Source organism: Numenius arquata, chromosome 10 (assembly GCF_964106895.1).
Source record: "Numenius arquata chromosome 10, bNumArq3.hap1.1, whole genome shotgun sequence".
In the NCBI taxonomy this organism is placed as follows: Eukaryota; Metazoa; Chordata; class Aves; order Charadriiformes; family Scolopacidae; genus Numenius; species Numenius arquata.
In genome coordinates, this window is record NC_133585.1 from 17,009,063 (window position 1) to 17,027,202 (window position 18,140).

At 39.7% G+C, this 18,140-nt stretch overlaps 1 protein-coding gene across 2 annotated transcripts in view; it reads right to left on the bottom strand.

Moving 5' to 3' along the window:
• Positions 1-18,140, bottom strand: part of CTNNA3 (catenin alpha 3) — a 492,103-nt gene that overhangs the window by 8,952 nt on the left and 465,011 nt on the right. For both annotated transcript variants that reach the window (XM_074154868.1, XM_074154867.1), the window contains exons 16-17: positions 14,057-14,162; positions 6,953-7,087 (exon numbers count right to left, since the gene is read on the bottom strand). In XM_074154868.1, the coding sequence (XP_074010969.1) occupies positions 6,953-7,087; positions 14,057-14,162 (241 nt within the window). The remainder of the gene's footprint in view (positions 1-6,952; positions 7,088-14,056; positions 14,163-18,140) is intronic.

The window sequence follows — 18,140 nt, forward strand, 5'->3', positions numbered from 1 at the left end:
ACTACCATGTTTCTTCATTTAACTGCCAAATGATACATAAAACCTACCATGGATTCAATCCCAGTACAGGTTATATATAAAACACGTTAAAGGGAGACTTGCCATTGCGATTCTTTTTTCCCATTACTGGAAACTGTTCCCTCTCCCTTTTGCTTACCTCAACCTTGCCATGCTCCCTTTGGGATGTCGGAGAGGTTTCATCTCGATTTGTGGAACTGGTATTGGGAAATTTGCCTTGGGCGGTGTTTATTTTCAATGAACTGAGTTTTCCTAAAAACGTGACTATTCCGTTGGTTATCTATGTCCGTCTGTCTGTCTAGTAATTACATTACACACCTCAAGGGTATTTGGGGTTTGTTCTGTGTTTTACCCATTTTTCAGGTGGGGAAATTGAATCTAATGAACTAAATAACTAACCATTACCAGAAATTGCTTCAGGCTTTGTCAGATTCAAAGAACTGAAACTGAGTCCTATAATTAGACCAGGCCCTGTGTCCAACTTAAATGATAAACAACTTACGTAAGTACTGTAAAACTGCTTCCCTGAAACACCATAACGGAACATATGCTTAGACAGGCGGTTAGCTCAGTCCCTCACAACCAAGGTTTTAAAAAAAAAAGAAACTATTTTTAAAAAACAGGTCCTTGAGAAAAAGAGAATAATGGTGTAATATATATCCTTTCCTTGCTGTTTCCATCAGTTGCTTTAGTTTGTGAAGAAATGGAGTGCTTGTTGCAATAATCTAAGTAACATGCACTGATGCCAAGAACTATAGAATACATCCTGATTTTGCTAATTAGCAAAGTAATTATTATTAGGAAAAGTTAACTGACTTGCAGTGCACGTTACCACTCATACTTCTTGCTGCTTTAAATGAGTTTTTCTTGGTAGATGCAGTTTAGAACGCAATAGCAACTGAGCTGTCTGTAAGTAATTAACAGTAAAAAACATATCCTTTGCTTTGCTTCCAAAGGCCAGGAGTTTTCAATACACACACCCATCGGCACACACCAGGCAAAAGCAGTGAAAGATGAAGTGTTATTACATAAAAAACAAACAGTGAAACATTTCTGTCAACTCTTAGTAAAAAAAATTTCAATTAATGTACCAACTCTTCGGGGTTCAGGTCAACCTTTAGAAATTAGTGTTTTATTATTTTCAGAATCAAATACTGATATAAGAATTAATTTTATGCACAGTGTAAGGGCCACCATTAGTTCAAACAAACTGAACTATAAGTTGCTGATGACATGGAGAAGTACCAGCAAGGAGAAACAAACCGGCTGAAGAGGGAGCAGTAGCCGTGCCCCTGGCACACACAGGCAGCAGCTTTGTCAGAACAGCAGGTATGGACTTAAAGCAAGGCAAAAGAGACATTTTTTCACTGAAGGTCACACAGCAGTAAAAGCAGGACAGCGGTACTGAAGTCAGGGGAACAAACTCTACCTATAATAAATCAAGTGGACTGTTACAGCAGCCAATATTTCAATATGATTGCCAGCCTGCTGCTTAGCCCTCTCTTCCCATTCTTCAGCCCTACAGGCACTGCAGCCGGGATGCCGTTCTGCCCATCTTGACTTCTCATTTAGGAGGCAAAAGCAAACCCAAACAGAAACCCTGAAAGGAACAGAAATGCACTGCTCCCCATCCCCTCCCCTGCTGAAGGAGCAGCTCTTTTAAAGTGTTGAGCAAAACACCAGCTCTTGCTGTGTGGCTCCTCTCTGGCAGTAACTGAAAACCTCCAACTGTACCGAAGACGCTGAGCAGTTTGCCCACTGCCACAGTCCTCGCACGTTGGCTGAGACATCATTTTCCTAGTGTACGGTTATCCAAGGATTGGGATTGTCAGCCAAAGGCCTAGTGGCAGCTACAGAGACCCTACCTTGTATTTTTCGACATGCTAACTTATAGCTTTGACTCCATGTGTTTTTACCTGCGGTACAGCCTTCAAAGCTGGAACATGTTCATAGCAATATCATGCAGGCAACTTCTGATTTAACTGGCATGGGAACTCAGTGGTAACTTGGTAAATGAAATAGACATTTAAATCCAGCCTTGAAGCGTGAAGTTAGAAGTATTAAAGCACCTACATTTGGCACAAAAGTGGACTTGTCAGTGTTTTAAGTAAGTCTTGTTCTTGAGATACCAACAGGAAGAGTCAAAGATAAATGAGACATCTGCAGGAAAACCAGAGTGAAATAGCCTTCAGCGCGCAGGTAAGGCTGGCTAACCTGAGAGATGGTTTCTATGCCATTTATCAAATTCTGTGATAGTGTAACTCTGAGAACTCTCTCTTCCAGATTTCTGTTTCCTTTTTAAGGCCAAAAAGCTTTTTCTCCCTTGTGAAATACAACGTAAGATGAAATACAAGATGATAATGACTATAAATAGCACAAAGCAGAATTGGCTGGCAGAAGTCAGAGCGTGCAATTTTCACATATATGTTAATTTTCTGCCCAGTGATATAATTCTCTTTATTTAAGCCACTGTTGGGAAAAGCAAGCTGTCAATGTGCAAGCCTATCATTGTGTAGTACTTGTAAATTAATTATCAGATTATCTACATAAATGAATGCAATTACTGTTAATGTACATACTGGAAATGTTTCCCTATTATTTTGTGCCTGAAAAGGCGTAATAGAAGGAATTGTCTTGTTTCCTGTTTAATCACACCTAGTGAAGACTTACTGAATCCTCACCATTTTGACTTGTGCAGCTTACAAACTGGCAATGCTAACTGCGTTATTTAAAAATTTAAGCATTTTATGGGAGCATGAAAGACTAAATAATAATCAAGGAATTTTTAATGAACGAAAAAACGCAGCTTGCAGTGAATGAAGCATTAGAAGCTAATAATTCACACATCTCTTCCTCTGTTTTGCTGTACTTCACCCTTTTATAACCAACATATCTGGGGCTCTGAGCATTACGGTGCCACTGACTAGAATGAAGGTACTGGAGCTGAGGGAGGGGCTGTGAGAAATTCAGGTATTGACGTAAGTGTAGTAAGAGACTACAAGATTATATAGCCCAAAGTCAAAAAGCCACTAATTGAGGGAGCAGTTAAGAGGACTATCAGCTGGATACTCCCCGAAGCCTTCCAGCTGCCCCAGGCAAATTGGCCTATTTAACCTGCACTAATGATATGGCAAGGGTATTAATTTTAAGTAAGAAACATTCCAGGGGAGGTTGTCAGAGGAGTGTTACAGGGAAGACAAGGACAAGGGCACAGAGGACACAGATGAAAAACAACTGAAGAAGATAATGTGATATAGACAGTGAATGACTATGAGCTGTGTTTGTGGATTACAACATACTTTTTCATATGCATAATGCTCTTTGTTGTCATGGGAATAAGTCCTGAATTGAACTATGCTGGCAGTCACCAGTACCTCCATAGGTACAGTGCTTCTATAGATGAGAATCTTACCTGTTAACAGAGATACAGGTGCCTTTGCAGGCCTTGCTGACCACTGTTATATAGCAGTATATAAGGTTAATCTGTAATGCCATTTCATGTCTACTTTACTTTCTCCTGTATAGCTTCATCCAGAAAACGATAATGGTAAGACAGATGTTGTGACTTAGCTCCATTTCAAGAAGACCGTTCTTTCTTTTACAGATCTACAAATAATAGAATAAGACTACATGTTCTGCTCTTCATCCCTCTATTCTTCCTCTGACTTGGTCTTTAGGCTTCAATAGAGGATTTTTTTTTTAATGAACTGCTACTCTTCTTGTGCGAAAAAGTCTTTCAAATTCCTTTGGGCCAATTTAAAACTCAAGGGCAGCCATGGCTGCAGTGACCGTGAGATGGTGAAGTTCAAGATCCTTAGAGGAGCGAGGAGGGCACACAGTAAGCTGGCTACCCTGGACTTCATGAGAGCAGACTTTGGCATCTTGAGGGATCTGCTTGGCAGAGTACCGTGGGATAAAAGCCCTGGAGGGAAGAGGGGCCCAGGAAAGCTGGTTAATATTCAAGGATCACCTCCTCCAAGCTTAGGAGTGATGCATCCCGACAAAGAGCAAAATTGCCAGGAGGCCTGCATGGATGAAGAAAGAGCTTCTGGAGAAACTCAAAACTCAAAAAAGAAGGCTATAGAGGACGGAAGCAAGAACAGGTAGCCTGGGAGGAATACAGAGAAACTGTCCAGGCAGCCAGGGACTAGGTTAGGAAGGCTAAAACCCAGGTAAGAGTTAAATCTGGCCAGGGATGTCAAGGGCAACGAGAAAAGCTTCTACAGGTAGTCAGTGATAAAAGGAAGACTAGGGAAAATGTGTGCCCTCTCCAGAAGGAAATGGGAGACCTGGTTACCCAGGATACGGAAAAGGCAGAAGTACTAAATGACTTTTTTGCCGCAGTCTTCACCAGCAAGGGCTGTAGCCACCTGCCCAAGTGGCAGAAGGCAAAGGCAAGGACTGTAGAAGATCAGGTTTGAGACCATCTGAGGAACCTGAAGGTGCACAACTCCATGGGACCTGATGAGATGCACCTGCGGGTACTGAGGGAACTGGGGATGAAGTTGCTAAGCCACTAGCCATCGTTATTTGTGAAGTCGTGGCAGTCCGGTCAAGTTCCTGCTAACTGGAAAGGGAGAAACATAACTCCCATTTTCAAAAAGGGAAAAAAGGAAGACCCGGGGAACTACAGGCCAGTCAGTCTCACCTCTGTGCCCAGCAAGACGGTGGACTAGATCCTCCTGGAGCTAAGGCACGTGGAAAATGGTGACTGGCGACAGCCAACACGGCTTCACTAAATCATGAATCATCATGTCTTGACAATTTAGTGACCTTCTATGATGGGGTTACAGCATTAGTGGAAAAGGGAAGGGCAACTGATGTCATCTACCTGGACTTGTGCAAGGCCATTTGACACTGTTCTGCACAACATCCTTGTCTCTAAATTGAAGAGATGTGGATATGATGGATGGATCACTTGGTGGATAAGGAATTGGCTGGATGGTCACACTCAAAAAGTTGCGGTCAATGCCTGATATACAAGTGGAGACCAGGGACGACTGGTGTACCTCAGGGGTCGGTACTGGGACCAGTGCTGTTCACCATCTTTGCCAGCAACACAGATGTTGGGATTGAGGGCACCCTAAGCAATTGTGGCAACAACACCAAGCTGGGTGGTGCAGTTGAAACACTGGAGGGAAGGAATGCCATCCAGAGGGACCCCTATAGACTTGAGAGGTGGGCCCGTGCAAATCTCATGAAGTTCAACAAGGCCAAGTGCAAGGTACCGCACCTGGGTCAGGGCAATTCCAAGCCCAAATACGGGTTGGGCTGAGAACAGCCCTGAGGAGGAGGACTTGGGAGTGTTGGCGGATGAGAAGCTCAACAGGAGCCAGCAATGCACGCTCACAGTCCAGAAAGCCAACCACATGGTGGGCTGCATCAAAAGAAGCGTGGCCAGCAGGTCAAGGGAGGTGATTCTCCCCCTCTACTCCATGCTCGTGAGACCCCCCACCTGGAGTACTGCATCCAGCTCTGGGGGGCCCAACATAAGACGGACATGGATCTGTTGGAGTGAGTCCAGAGGAGGGCCATGAAGATGCTCAGAGGGATGGAGCACCTATGCTACGAGGACAGGCTGAGAGAGTTGGGGTTGTTCAGCCTGGAGAAGATAAAGCTCTGGGAAGACCTTATGGCAGTTTTCCAGTATCTAAAGGGGGCTACAGGAAATATGGGGAGGGACTATTTATCAGGGAGTGGAGCGATAGGGCAAGGGGTAATGGTTTTAAACTGAAAGAGGGGAGATTTAGATTAGGTATTAGGAAGAAATTCTTTACTGTGAGGGTGGTGAGACACTGGAACAGGTTGCCCAGAGGAGCTGTGGCTGCCCCATCCCTGGAGGTTTTCAAGGCCAGGCTGGATGGGGCTTTGAGCAACCTGCTCTAGTGGGGGGTGGGTTGGAACTAGAAGGTCTTTGAGTTCCTTTCCAAATCAAACCATTCTATGATTCTGTGATAAACCTGATTAATTTACAATCCAAGTGATCACAAGTATTTGCTTCAGAAAGTATACATTCAATTCAAAATTACTTATCTGTAGCTTTTGGAGATTTAAATATGGTCTCTGAATTTCCATTTGAATAGCCATTAAAAATATCCTATAAATACAGTGTTTCAATTCTCACTCAGCAATAGAGGGTTCATTTCTGATTAGTTTATAAACCATGTAAAATGTACTAGTAGTTTTACTGATAAATATATTCCAGACTATGTGAATTTGAAGTTATCATAAAGAAGAAAGTACTTAAATGGCAAGAATGTGGGTGGGAAGCTTTTGCTACCCAGTTTATATACCACTTAGCAGATTTTATGTGTTGAAATCATAATCCCATATGCTACAGGTAATAACACTAATAATCAAAGAATATGTGAAGGTGAAGGCATTATATGAATACCTGTGATCAGATCTGCACTGAGGAAAAGTGCATAAAATTTCCACAAAATCAGGGTCTTTTCCATGGCTAATGATCCTTAGCTGTAATGGAGCTAATGACTGTTAAATCAATGCAAAATCAAGAAATCTACTCAAGAATCAGGTCACCTTGCTATTAATTTTCCTTATTTCTGTAGGGATGTAGAATGTCCGTTGGTTCTCTTCTGAACTGTACATCGCTAGAGATTTCTTCTTCTGCATACTCCATATATGTAAGCAAGTGAACCACTATCTTAAAATGGGTTACTCCAGAATAACAGTGAAGAATAGTATGTTTTGACAATTTAAAAGAAGAAAAAAATGCAAGTGATTGCTAGTTCTTTTAAGCCACCAGTCTTATGCTTCACTGTCTTCGATTCACTGTGTTAAGTGAGTGTAAAAAAAAAAACAGTGGGGAATAAAAAAAGATTTAGGACTACTCTGGAACATCTCAGCACAGGAAAGCAAACTCAAATTTAAGATTTATTATTAACAGAGTAATTAATACGATTCTTCTACTTACAGCAGACATTATAAGCTCTCCGCCCAGGTTCTGGATTTCTGCTTTAACTTGACTGCAGATTTTGAGCTGATGGGAGTACAGCTTGATCTGTTCTAGGTAAGCCAATAAATCCTGTTTGCACGATTGATCTGGACACTGAAGATTAAGAACAGAACAATTAATAAAGCATTTCAGCAACTTGTGTCAGACATCAGGTTAATAGTTCACTGAGGAGTATTCCAACTGTACGCGAGAGTAGCCTTGCTTTTCACTGCAGCTCTACCAGGTTGTGTAGTTTATTCCTCTTGTGAAGCTTTTTAACAAAGTCATTGGAGAAGCTCAGAATAATCCTAACCTTCCCCATGTTCACTTTTTATTTAGCACTGCTGGGCTTGCCTTATCTAAACAGTATTTCTAAACAAATTCTTTCATGTATAGAATACTTTCCCTTTAATTCCTAAGAGGTTATGATTTCTTTTTAAGAAGACGCCTACATTAAAAGTAATACTTATGTGGGCAAACGTAAACATAAATGCAGAGCAATATTAGCATTTATATGAAATTATGCTTTATCTTATAATACAATCTATATTTCTATATATTTCATCAAGAGTCTACTCAACCTGATCCGCAGATCTTCTGTGTCAGTCGGAACAGCAAAATACGACTGTCCTACAGAAAACTTGTGGATTTCGACATTTTTAACAACACGGTATTTTTTATAAAAATAGCATCTTTCTACCCTCACTTCTGTGAACTCCCAAATACTTGGGAGTACTTGGGAGGGGAAATACTGCTCTGTGAGTACCAGGCTGGACACCTAGGGCCTGGCACGCATTTGTTCTAAAGCTGCTTTTCATTGCTCTAGCAGAATAAAGGGATCTTAAGGTGAATCAATACAGGCTGGGGGATGAAGGGATTGAGAGCAGCCCTGCTGAGAAGGACTTGCGGGTACGGGTGGATGAATGGCGAGTCCCTATTGTACGACCACAGCTCTAAAAAGTGAGCACGATAAATAAGAAATAGATCCCCACAGTTTTTCAGATATGTGTTTTCAGCCTGTGTGCTGTACTTACATTATCAATATGGTCACTTTCTTTCGATAGGAAATTGTGATCAGCTTTTTTTTATATTAAAAAAAGGAAATACACATTCCCACCAACTGCACTGGCAACAACCATCTCTGGTTTTGTAGCCTTATTAAACCTTTGGTCTTATGGAATTGTGGTCAATGCAGCAGTGATTTAAATCCAAAACCTGCTGCAAGTCAGAAAAAGCACCGGATCTACCTGATCCATTAAATACTTTACCTAAACTACTGGCTTTGCTGAAGGAACTTGGTACTTGTTTAAAATGGGGGTGTGATGATTCTACTCTTCAAGACTATGCAGTAGAATAGAAAGGTTTGGTTAAGCAAACAAGTTCATGGTTTAGACTTAGGAAAAGACAACAAGGAATAACGAAGAAATTGCACAATTTTAAATTAAGTAATTTGAATTAAATGTCATTCCTTACCTTGTGTTCTGCTAGATCCATTACTGAAATGTTTTCTGTGCTTTGGCGTAGTTTAGAAGAAAAATAGAAGAGTTTCTTGATGTACTCTCCTTCTTATCTTTGATGTTTTCAAAGTGTTAGTGTATTAGGGAAAACTTTATTAAAATATGTCTTTGTTTCTTCCTTACTCAACACTGCTTTAGGAACGGCACAAATGAGTATTTAAATACTGGTATCTCAGTGACTGTTTAGAAAACTGGAATACTCACTGTTCTTTTAATTTTAATTAATAAAAACGTGTCCTTTCAGTTAAATGCAACTGTAATCCCTTTAAGCGTCAGAACTGATTTTATCAAGACAGGGTGTATTTCCTGGAATTAGATGTTTGCTCCTCAGTTTTTTCTTTTCCTCTTGTTAAATACACGTGGAAAAACTCAAGAGATGGGCAGGTAAGGTGCCGATACAGTATCGCACCCACTTCAAATAGTGCCAATGTCAGTTACAGAAGTTCGGAGAAAAGAATATTTTAACCTTATTATATAGTTCTCTTTGATGTAATAGTATTAGCAGGCCAGTCACATTTACTATCTTCCTTATATACCGTTAGAGAAGAAATGTGTAACATTTTAGGAATGCTAAAGATGATATGCATCAAAGACCAGGAAATTGCCACTCAAGAACAAGACCATGAAGTTAGAATAGTTCTATGAAAACACTGGTTCAGTGCTCAGTAGCATTCAAGAAAAGCAAATGCCAGGCATTATTAGTAAAAGACTTCTGAAATGTAATTACGCAGCTGTACAACTCTGTGGTATACCCACAGCTTTACTACCCTGTGTAGGTATGGTGCATCTGTCCCCGCTCTCGCCCATTACAAGGCACAGAGGAAGAGGAAAAGGACAATGAAGATTTTCCTGAAGACAGGTATTCTTTCCTCCAGTACAAAACCAAGAGGCCATTAAAAGTAACTAGCATGAGTTCAAAACAAAGGAGATGTTTCTTAACACTGTGTTGTTAGTTGCAGAAATCTTTGTTGGAGAATGGTTATGGTAAAAGCTTACACAGGTTAAAAGAATTACCGGACAAATTAATGAAAAAAAATAATCAAGGACTATTTAATGTATCAAATGTAGCAAAAATACATTTGGTTAAGTAAATTCTTGAATGGCTGCTGGGGGCTGGGAGACCATATTGTGGAAGTACCATGAAACACATGCCATTGTCTCACCGAGTTCTGTATATATTCACTATTAGCTGTTGTCAATCACAGGATATTGGCCTAAATGAACCTATTATCTGACCAAGTGTGCTCATTTTTATGTACTTTACCTGTAAAACTTTACAAGATTATATGATCAAGACAGGGACCAACACCAATACAAAGAGGTGGCATTTACAGGGGTAAAGATAACATTCTGTTACTACTCTAAGCAGGATAAAGTACTAAAGAAAATAAAACCTCATGCCTTGTAGCATATCCAAACCAACCACAAAACAGATGTTAGAAAGAAACGTACTCTGTAGAGAGGATATTCCATAAGGCATCCTCTACATATCACTCAGAAGCATCTGGTACAAGCAACACTTGCTTACTAGTGAACCCAAACACTAGGCTGCAACAGAAGGACAATTAATAAATTCTGAGTTAAATCGTCCCACAGGCAATTCATAGTTACCAGTTTAATGCGTCACATTCTTTAGCTAGGGATCCTGGCAAATTATGAGAGGTTCTGTCCCATACATATTGAAGGTAGCGGAGTGTTAACAAGATCTTTCCGTAAGAACAGGATCAAAACTGACTTGACTCCAAAAGATGCTTTACCTAATAGGAGTAATATCCACAGAAACCTCAAAGTGATTTGCTAAATTATGCGGTGATTAGAAAACACAGTGAAACCAACATTCACAATCCAAGTGAAAAAGCCAGTGGACAGCAGCGGCACAAAAGACCAAGACAATTCTACAGGAAATTCTGTAAGCAATATTGTTCTTGCTTTACTGTGATTTCATTCCTTTGCTAACAAAGTCAGCAGCATTTTAGAATCTGAATCTGTCTTCATGGTGAGTAATACTGGGTATAATCACACACAGAGCGGAGGCCCGTTCAATGCTACATCACTTGGGGTTCCCACCATTGAAGGGGATGTTCGATTACACTATTCTTGCCTTACAGCTGTGACAAACAGCATTTTAAATGACACCTCACAGAGTCTGAGTGCCTTTTCTTACTTGGATCATAACAGACCATCACCTCCTGGTGCAAAATGATTGGAATACTGAGGAGGCTTTTAATAAAGATCTTCACCTACAGCACGTTCCGTTAAAACCAGGATGTACTAACTGCCTTAATTATCTTAAGGTTTTCAGATCACAAATTTGACAATGACTTTGGGACAATCTTATTTTAAACTGAATTTATTATCAATTTACTTGTGATTAATTTGCCTAGGTTTATGTTGATGCTGTACTGTGATTATTTTTACAGTTGTTGTTAACTCTGAGTCACCTTAAAGTGCTGTGAGTATGGACTGAAATATAACAGAATTCTGCTAATTGTACCACACAGGTGTCCCTTTCCTTCAACCACAGGGATTTATAAAAATCTGAAATGAAGAACAATGCATTGGAGAGGTGCTGTTGTGGCTGATGAGCTATAAAATACTGCAAATACAGTTTCAGGGTGCAGGAGTTGCTTTTTTCCCCTCCACACAGAAAAACTGTGTGAACAATGTAATTGTACGGCTCTCAATTCTGAATCTCTGAAATTACACAGAGTGTGAATGAAAAGAATTAATCTGAAAATGTTTCATGAACAAGAGGAAGTGAAGGTGATAAGACGACGATTCATCATTATGCAGTGATTGCTTATATTGGGTTCTTGCTCAGGTCTGAAGCTAGATGGAGGAAACAGAGCGATGTTTTTGTTTTGCTTCCTTGCATGTAGCTTTGAATACTGAAAATGCTATCATACATTGCTGTCGTCCTGTTAACTGCAAAGGCAGAGTAATAGTTGAGTCGTGAGACTACTGTGAACAGTGAAGTGATGTGGCTTAATTAAATGACAGTATCAGGAATGGTAACCAATACTTACAGGGTAGCCAAAGCCCAACAGCAAGTGGTGAAAAGTATCAAGAAAAGTATGTGCAGAAAGAATGCAATGACAGTTACCTGAAAATTGCACAATGTAGAACTCTCTATTTTCACTTTTGAAGCAAATCAAACAAATCCTTTTTTACATGGAATAAAAATTCCACATAATTCAGATGTTACTGAAAGGCAACAGGTGAAATATTCCACTAAGATGCATTTATGCTGCTGAGAAAGGCACTCATACAACCCGATCAGAATTCATGCTCCAGTCTGGGCACCAAATTCTTGAAGGGTTCCTTCAGTTTGGATCAGAGAACAGCAGTTAGGCAGCCCAAAGGAATGTAAAGTTTATTTTACAACCCCAAGAGAAGGCAGCATAAGAAACTGGGCAAAGTAACAGCTGAGAAAAGGAATTACTCATCTCTACAAATACCTTGCATTTAAAAAAGAAAACCACCCCACAGTGAGAAAAGAGCTCTGAAAGTTACAGAATGATTTGGCGTGGGGAGAAACAGTTATAGAAGTTAAAAGATTTCCAGCCATCTAAGGAATGAGTGGATCATATTAAGCACCTTTGTAATAGGAGGAGTAAGGATGAGATTCTCTTTTTTACTGTTTGACACGTGTCTAGCAATGACAGCAGTTTGTTCACCACAGAGGTACTGGGAGGGCTGCTTTGGTTCATTTGGTTTTGGTTTGTTTTTTTCTTTTTAAAAATTGTATATGCTTATTTCCTTCTAGTGCTTGTAACATGAAATAACATCTAAAATACCCCTATAACTGACTAGTGTATTTCAGACGCAAGATGCCACAGGGAATAAATACCAGGGGTCAGGCACCTCAAGGCTAGGACAAATGGAAATAATTTGAGTGAATCCAGTAAAAAGGTTACAACAACTTGAATGATGTCACATTTCCCAGCAGCTAAGAGGGTACACACAAATTATTAGCACTAATGATTCATGACTACTTTTTCCTCGCACTAATTTGCTCATGTTTCTAGTCTGGAGTCACTGTAATAATATAGGAAAAAAAAAATCAGGAAAGAAGTATTTCAGTTAGACTGAATTTCCTATTCTAAAAAGAGCAAGAGACTATGACCCTGCCTCATCTTTGGCTTTGATATCACATCATTTTTCTGAAATAGATCAGTGACAAGTTACAGTTTTGAGTTTTAATTTGTAGTTGATAAAATCTTGAAAGGAGCCATTCGCCAATGCTCTTGAAAAGAGAGATGTGCTGGAAGAATACCTGTCAAGATCAGAAATGTGGACGTTTTACCTAGTTTTCCCACAAATCAGATCGTAACTGTATAGATCAAGCATAGAAATTCTTTGTCTTGTTATTGGGAATTCAGAGAGACACGACAGAAAACACTAACAGACTGTTGCTGCTTCATAGACATTAGAAAAGCAAGCATTGTGTATGAAAATCAAAAGTGAGGGGAAGAGAGACAGCGTGCGGGTGTGGGAGACAGTGACTATACCACGCTACCCTGTGCTGAAAAGGCAGTCGCAAAGACTGGGAACGTAAATGTTTTAGATTTGATACTTGCACACTCACATTTCACTATACTGTTCTATTGGCAGTGTCTGGCCCTAAAACAACCAACCTTACTTGGTGAAGAGGGCTGCATGTGACGAGTTGCTCGGTGTATTCATTTACTAAGCTACTATGCAGTTGTCTTCACTGGGAAAACAGGCCTGCTCATCCATCTACGTAGATCCTGGTTTGGGTTTTTGGTGGGTTTTTTTGAACTATCTGATGCTTTAGAAGTCCAGTGGAAATAAAGTAGACCTTAGAGCTCTAACCTTTTGCGTACATGTTTCTTTTAAATGCTAAAAAAAAAAAAATATCACCTCAAGATTGCAGGTATGCAGAGGCCAAAGACTATCCCGAAGGCATGGAAAACCATTACACATCAGTGCTCCAAAGAAACAGCCAGTGTTGGGGTGAGAGATAGATAGGAAAGATAACCTAGGTACAGCAGAAGCACAGATTCTGTAACATAGCTAGAGCTTAGGGTGGAAATCAATTAATTTCAAAGACAGAGAAGAAAAATCAGTAACCTTACTAAGCACAGTGGTGGGGCCTCACACCTGGCTGAAACAGTAATGCCACGATCCTGTGCTCCCCCATCTAAACTGACTCACCTGACACAGCTCCAGGTGTTTCTGGCTGATTTCCCCAAAGTCAAGAATGGACTAGACTATACATCTCAAATGTTGCCTTGACAGCTTAAAGGAGATCACAAATATACATATATACACATAAACACCTGTGACCTAAGTACATATATATTTATGTGTGTTTTTAAGTGTATATAAACAGACACATTGATATGCATGAAGAAGAGAATCCACACATCCAATTAAGACAGGATCCATATATCCATCACCTCAGAAATTGAGAAGGGAAATCAGACAGGTAGATCTAAAAATGTCACAAGCATTTGTGTAAGCGACCTTCTCAGGTGTTGGAGGTTCTGTGGACGGATTAACCTGTGACACAGTTTAATGCGTTGCTGCATAAATAACCTACCTGATTGGCAATCAGCCGTGCCAGGACATCCATCCTTGATCCCGACTCTGAAATCATTTTTGCTGCATTAATTACATCAGATGTGTTCTTCAGTGGTCCTCTACCCCTTCAAACAAAACAAAGAACCCTGTTACATTATTCAAAAACTGAGAATAAATCACATCCATGCAAATTAGGCACAGAACTCAATTGAATAAAACAACTAGTCCATACAGAAGCAACATTAATTAAATCCCCGCCCCCCCCCAACTGTTTTGTTTTCATGTCCCACAAATTTGTATTGTTTGGCATCAGCTGGTGCAGAAGTACCAGAAAGATGTCACACAGTTTTTTCATACTAGAAGCACAACCCATGCTAAATCCCACAGACACGGATTTTTAGACAATACTTGTGCCGTTTGCTTTTCCCTTGATTATATGAAGTTTAAGTTCCTTTCCCGTCCAGGAATTTTCCAGTTAATATGTTCAAAGACAGTTCAGCACAGTGATGTATTCTGAGACTCGTTATGGATATATGGTCAGGAAAAACTAGGGTTTGGTGGGGTTTAATTTAATTGGTGTACACAAGCATGAATGGAAATACATGAACAGCGCTGCAATTAAAACTAACAAATGCCACTCAAAATACAGATATGACGTATCTCAAAGTACTTTCCAAATTTCACAGATTATTCAGAGAACAATTTTCAGTTTAGGAAAATTGTAAAGTTCTTGTGAACTGTATGTCTAGAAGCCAACCTCGTTTCGTTCAGTACAAACTCCCTCCCCAGCCACCCCCCCCCCCCCCCCAAAAAAAAACACCCTTCCTTGATTACACAAGAATGTTTCTAGAATCTAAGTAGTAAAATGTGACTACTTAAGGTAGGTAATATTGACACCCATTATCTTCATATTCTCTTCTGCTTCAGCTTCTTCAATGCTGAAATACTTCAGCTAAACTAAAATCAACACTTAATTAGATTTCACACATATACAGAGTGAGCAACCCTGCTAAATTCAACTTTACATTTAATGTCTTTGGCAAGAATACTTCAGTTTTTTACATAAACATTTAATTCCTGAAGGCCTCAGATCAATTCACAAGTTCTGCAATGGACAGAGTAAGTAGAAAACATGAGAAAAAGTAACTGTACTTCTTTGTTCAAAAGAGAAGAGTCTCTTCCTTGAAGACAATATGGTTTCATACACAAAGGCAGCAAGTCATTCCAGTAAAAAACTTATCTAGCCTAAAAATATTTTCCTATCTAGTTATACAAACATTTCATTCAGTAAAAAATACAGTGATGACAACACATGGCAGATGATGTTTAATCTTTTCAACGAACTATTTGTTCTTGGGGAAAAAGCATACTTTTTACTAATGAGAGTTCCTTATTCTCAACTTTTGAAGCCCACATTTGCAACAGCCTAGAATTGGGTATTTTACATGTTGTTTTTCTACATAATCTTCATGTTACAGAAAAACCTATTTAATAAATTCATCAGAGTTTACAGAAGAATAATAGTGTATGTGAGGAATGAATTTGCAAATGCAATTCCATGCGTCCAGGATTAGTACTTCAAGCTTCCCCATACCCTCCATTTGCCTTTCCTGACATTTTCCCTTCTATCCCTTTCTTGCAATTTTCTTGTACCTGTGAAAATCTCTCAGAGGATCTGGCTAACGAGAATGAAGCAATTGTACCCAAGAAAGATATTTCAAACAAATGAAGTGTTTCTACCACAAACAGGGCCACCATGAGAGCCTTTGGAGGAACACTCAGCTATAAGGACTGACAAGACTTCTGCTCCACGTGCCACCTAACAGCACCAGTGGTTCAAGTTCTTCTCTACTACATTCTCTAAGAAATGTGGGGCAGGATGCTTATGAGCTATAAACCCCAGCTAAATCTTGAAATTAATGCTTAGAAATAGTACTTAAAAATGCCTCAGGCTTATATTAAAAAGTGTTGAGGAACCAGTGTGTTAAATTAGATATACAAAGAGGGCTCCTTTTCTACACAACCACTGAGAACTCTCTCTGCTCCTTTTTTTACCTTCACGTAAAATCCAGACCCTTTTAAATAAAGTACAGGTTTAACTGCCTTGGGGTATGCCATAATGAGCCATTAGTCCAAATTTATGATGTTTGGCAACTCTATTCCACTGAATACTTTTAAAAGAATACTTGTGAGAGTACATGAGATCTGCTGAATCACCAGCCAAATGGAAGAAACAGATAGAAAAAAAATAGGGATTAAATTTCTACAGGGACAACTGCAAACTCCAAATTCCGACATAAATAATCAACTGCATGGGAAGAGAGAGATCTAGCCTATGCAGGTTTTTAAAAAGATACAGAGGTTATTAACCGTGAGGTACTGCTGTTACGAAAACAGCGTATGCCAAACCATGGTACACAAACAGGTGTATTTCCTATTTAAACCCTTCTTTGCTACAGAAATTTCGAAGTTAGGAGTGGGTTCAAGGAGGAAGCATAAGCAAGAGAGGCTGTAAGACACACTTGGTAACAGTCTTCAAATGGGCTTCATGGCTGTGGCGCACAGGGGAGGTAGGATTGAGCTTATATTCTAGAAAAGAAGTTTCAGGTGAGGTGCTGAGATCATGAGGACTGGAACAGAGCAGCCAGGAGACTGTGGCATCTCCACCAATGGACAAGATCAGAGATACATCTGTTATGAATGATGGGATGATTTAAGTCCCCTTCTGAGGCCTCTTCCAGTCTGACGATTTTATTATTTTAAATTTAACAAGGAAGTTTCATGTTGTTTGGTGAGTGACTACCAGTTTCAATGCGCGTTGCCTTCTAATGTCATCGGTGCAGCTGTGCATCTTGTGAATTCCCAGTTTCCCTGATTTAGCACCAGATCAGCAGATTCAGAATGCCACTAGCTCAGATTAATTCCCTGAATCCAGATGTTAAGAGACACAGAAAGTCTATTAAATCACCTAAGTTGTTTTCCACGGCCAGTAGATGGCTTCCTACCAGTTTTATATTTACTTGCATTTCTTCTGGTAAGTTTCAAGTACGAAAAAACACTTTGCTTGGGAGGCTGTTTCCCTGAGCTCTCCATCTCACTGGCTGGAATTTTTTTCAGGTATTTCACTTAGTTCTCTCTCCAAATCATTGTACCAACATCCCCTTCATTTTACAAACTTAGTCCATGATTCTCTTCCAGCAGGTGCTGAAGCATCCCTGCCTAATCTGTGAGACTGCTGTGGTACTGGGCAAGCTTTTACGAATAACGGAATTACTATAGATAATATAGATCTGCATGCAGAAGCTTAAGAAGATTATCTTAGCTCATGCACCCACTTAAAGAGGCTTAAAGACAGATAAAAAAATCCTTCCCATCAGGTACTATCTGGTCAAAGGCATCACAAAATTCCTCCCTTGTGAAGTTCTGCATCATTTTCCCCTCTTCTATGAGAGAAATTCTAATTATTTTTGCTATGGTGTCCATATATTTTTTGTGAGTGTGTGTCAATCTTATTTTACTATTTTTTTCCCCTGCTTCCAGTCTCTGTAATATTCAAAGCCAAACTATATCTCACACACTCAGTTACAGCATTTACTGAAATTCTTTCCCAATGACTTCACTGGGTTCACAGCTTACAGAAGACTCTGAATGCCTGATTTTAATTCACTGCATGGGAGATCTAATATATCTATTATTTTCCTCACACTTCACTATTTCCAAGCATAAAGCCTTACTAACTAAGTAAGTTGATAAAGCATTCAAGGCTATGAAAATAAATATGAGACAGAAAGTATTATATTTGTGAGCAATTATATGCCACCTGCTCTGTCCAATGAGGAAACTAGGAATAGATCATAAATTATGTGAGAAAGACATCCAGCTAAGTCTAAGCAGAAGGAACGTAGTTAGATTGTGTACAATGAAATCAATTTAGAATATCTCAACAAGTTGTCAGAGCAAAAAAAGCTTTGCAGAAATGTTTCTTGGCAGGTGCAACCAGAAGAAGAAAAAAGCTGGACCATACTAATTGGTACAACACCACAGGGTTTGGAAAATTGTGAAATTGTGCAAGCATTTCAAAGCGTGAACTTAAGCTTCGCGAG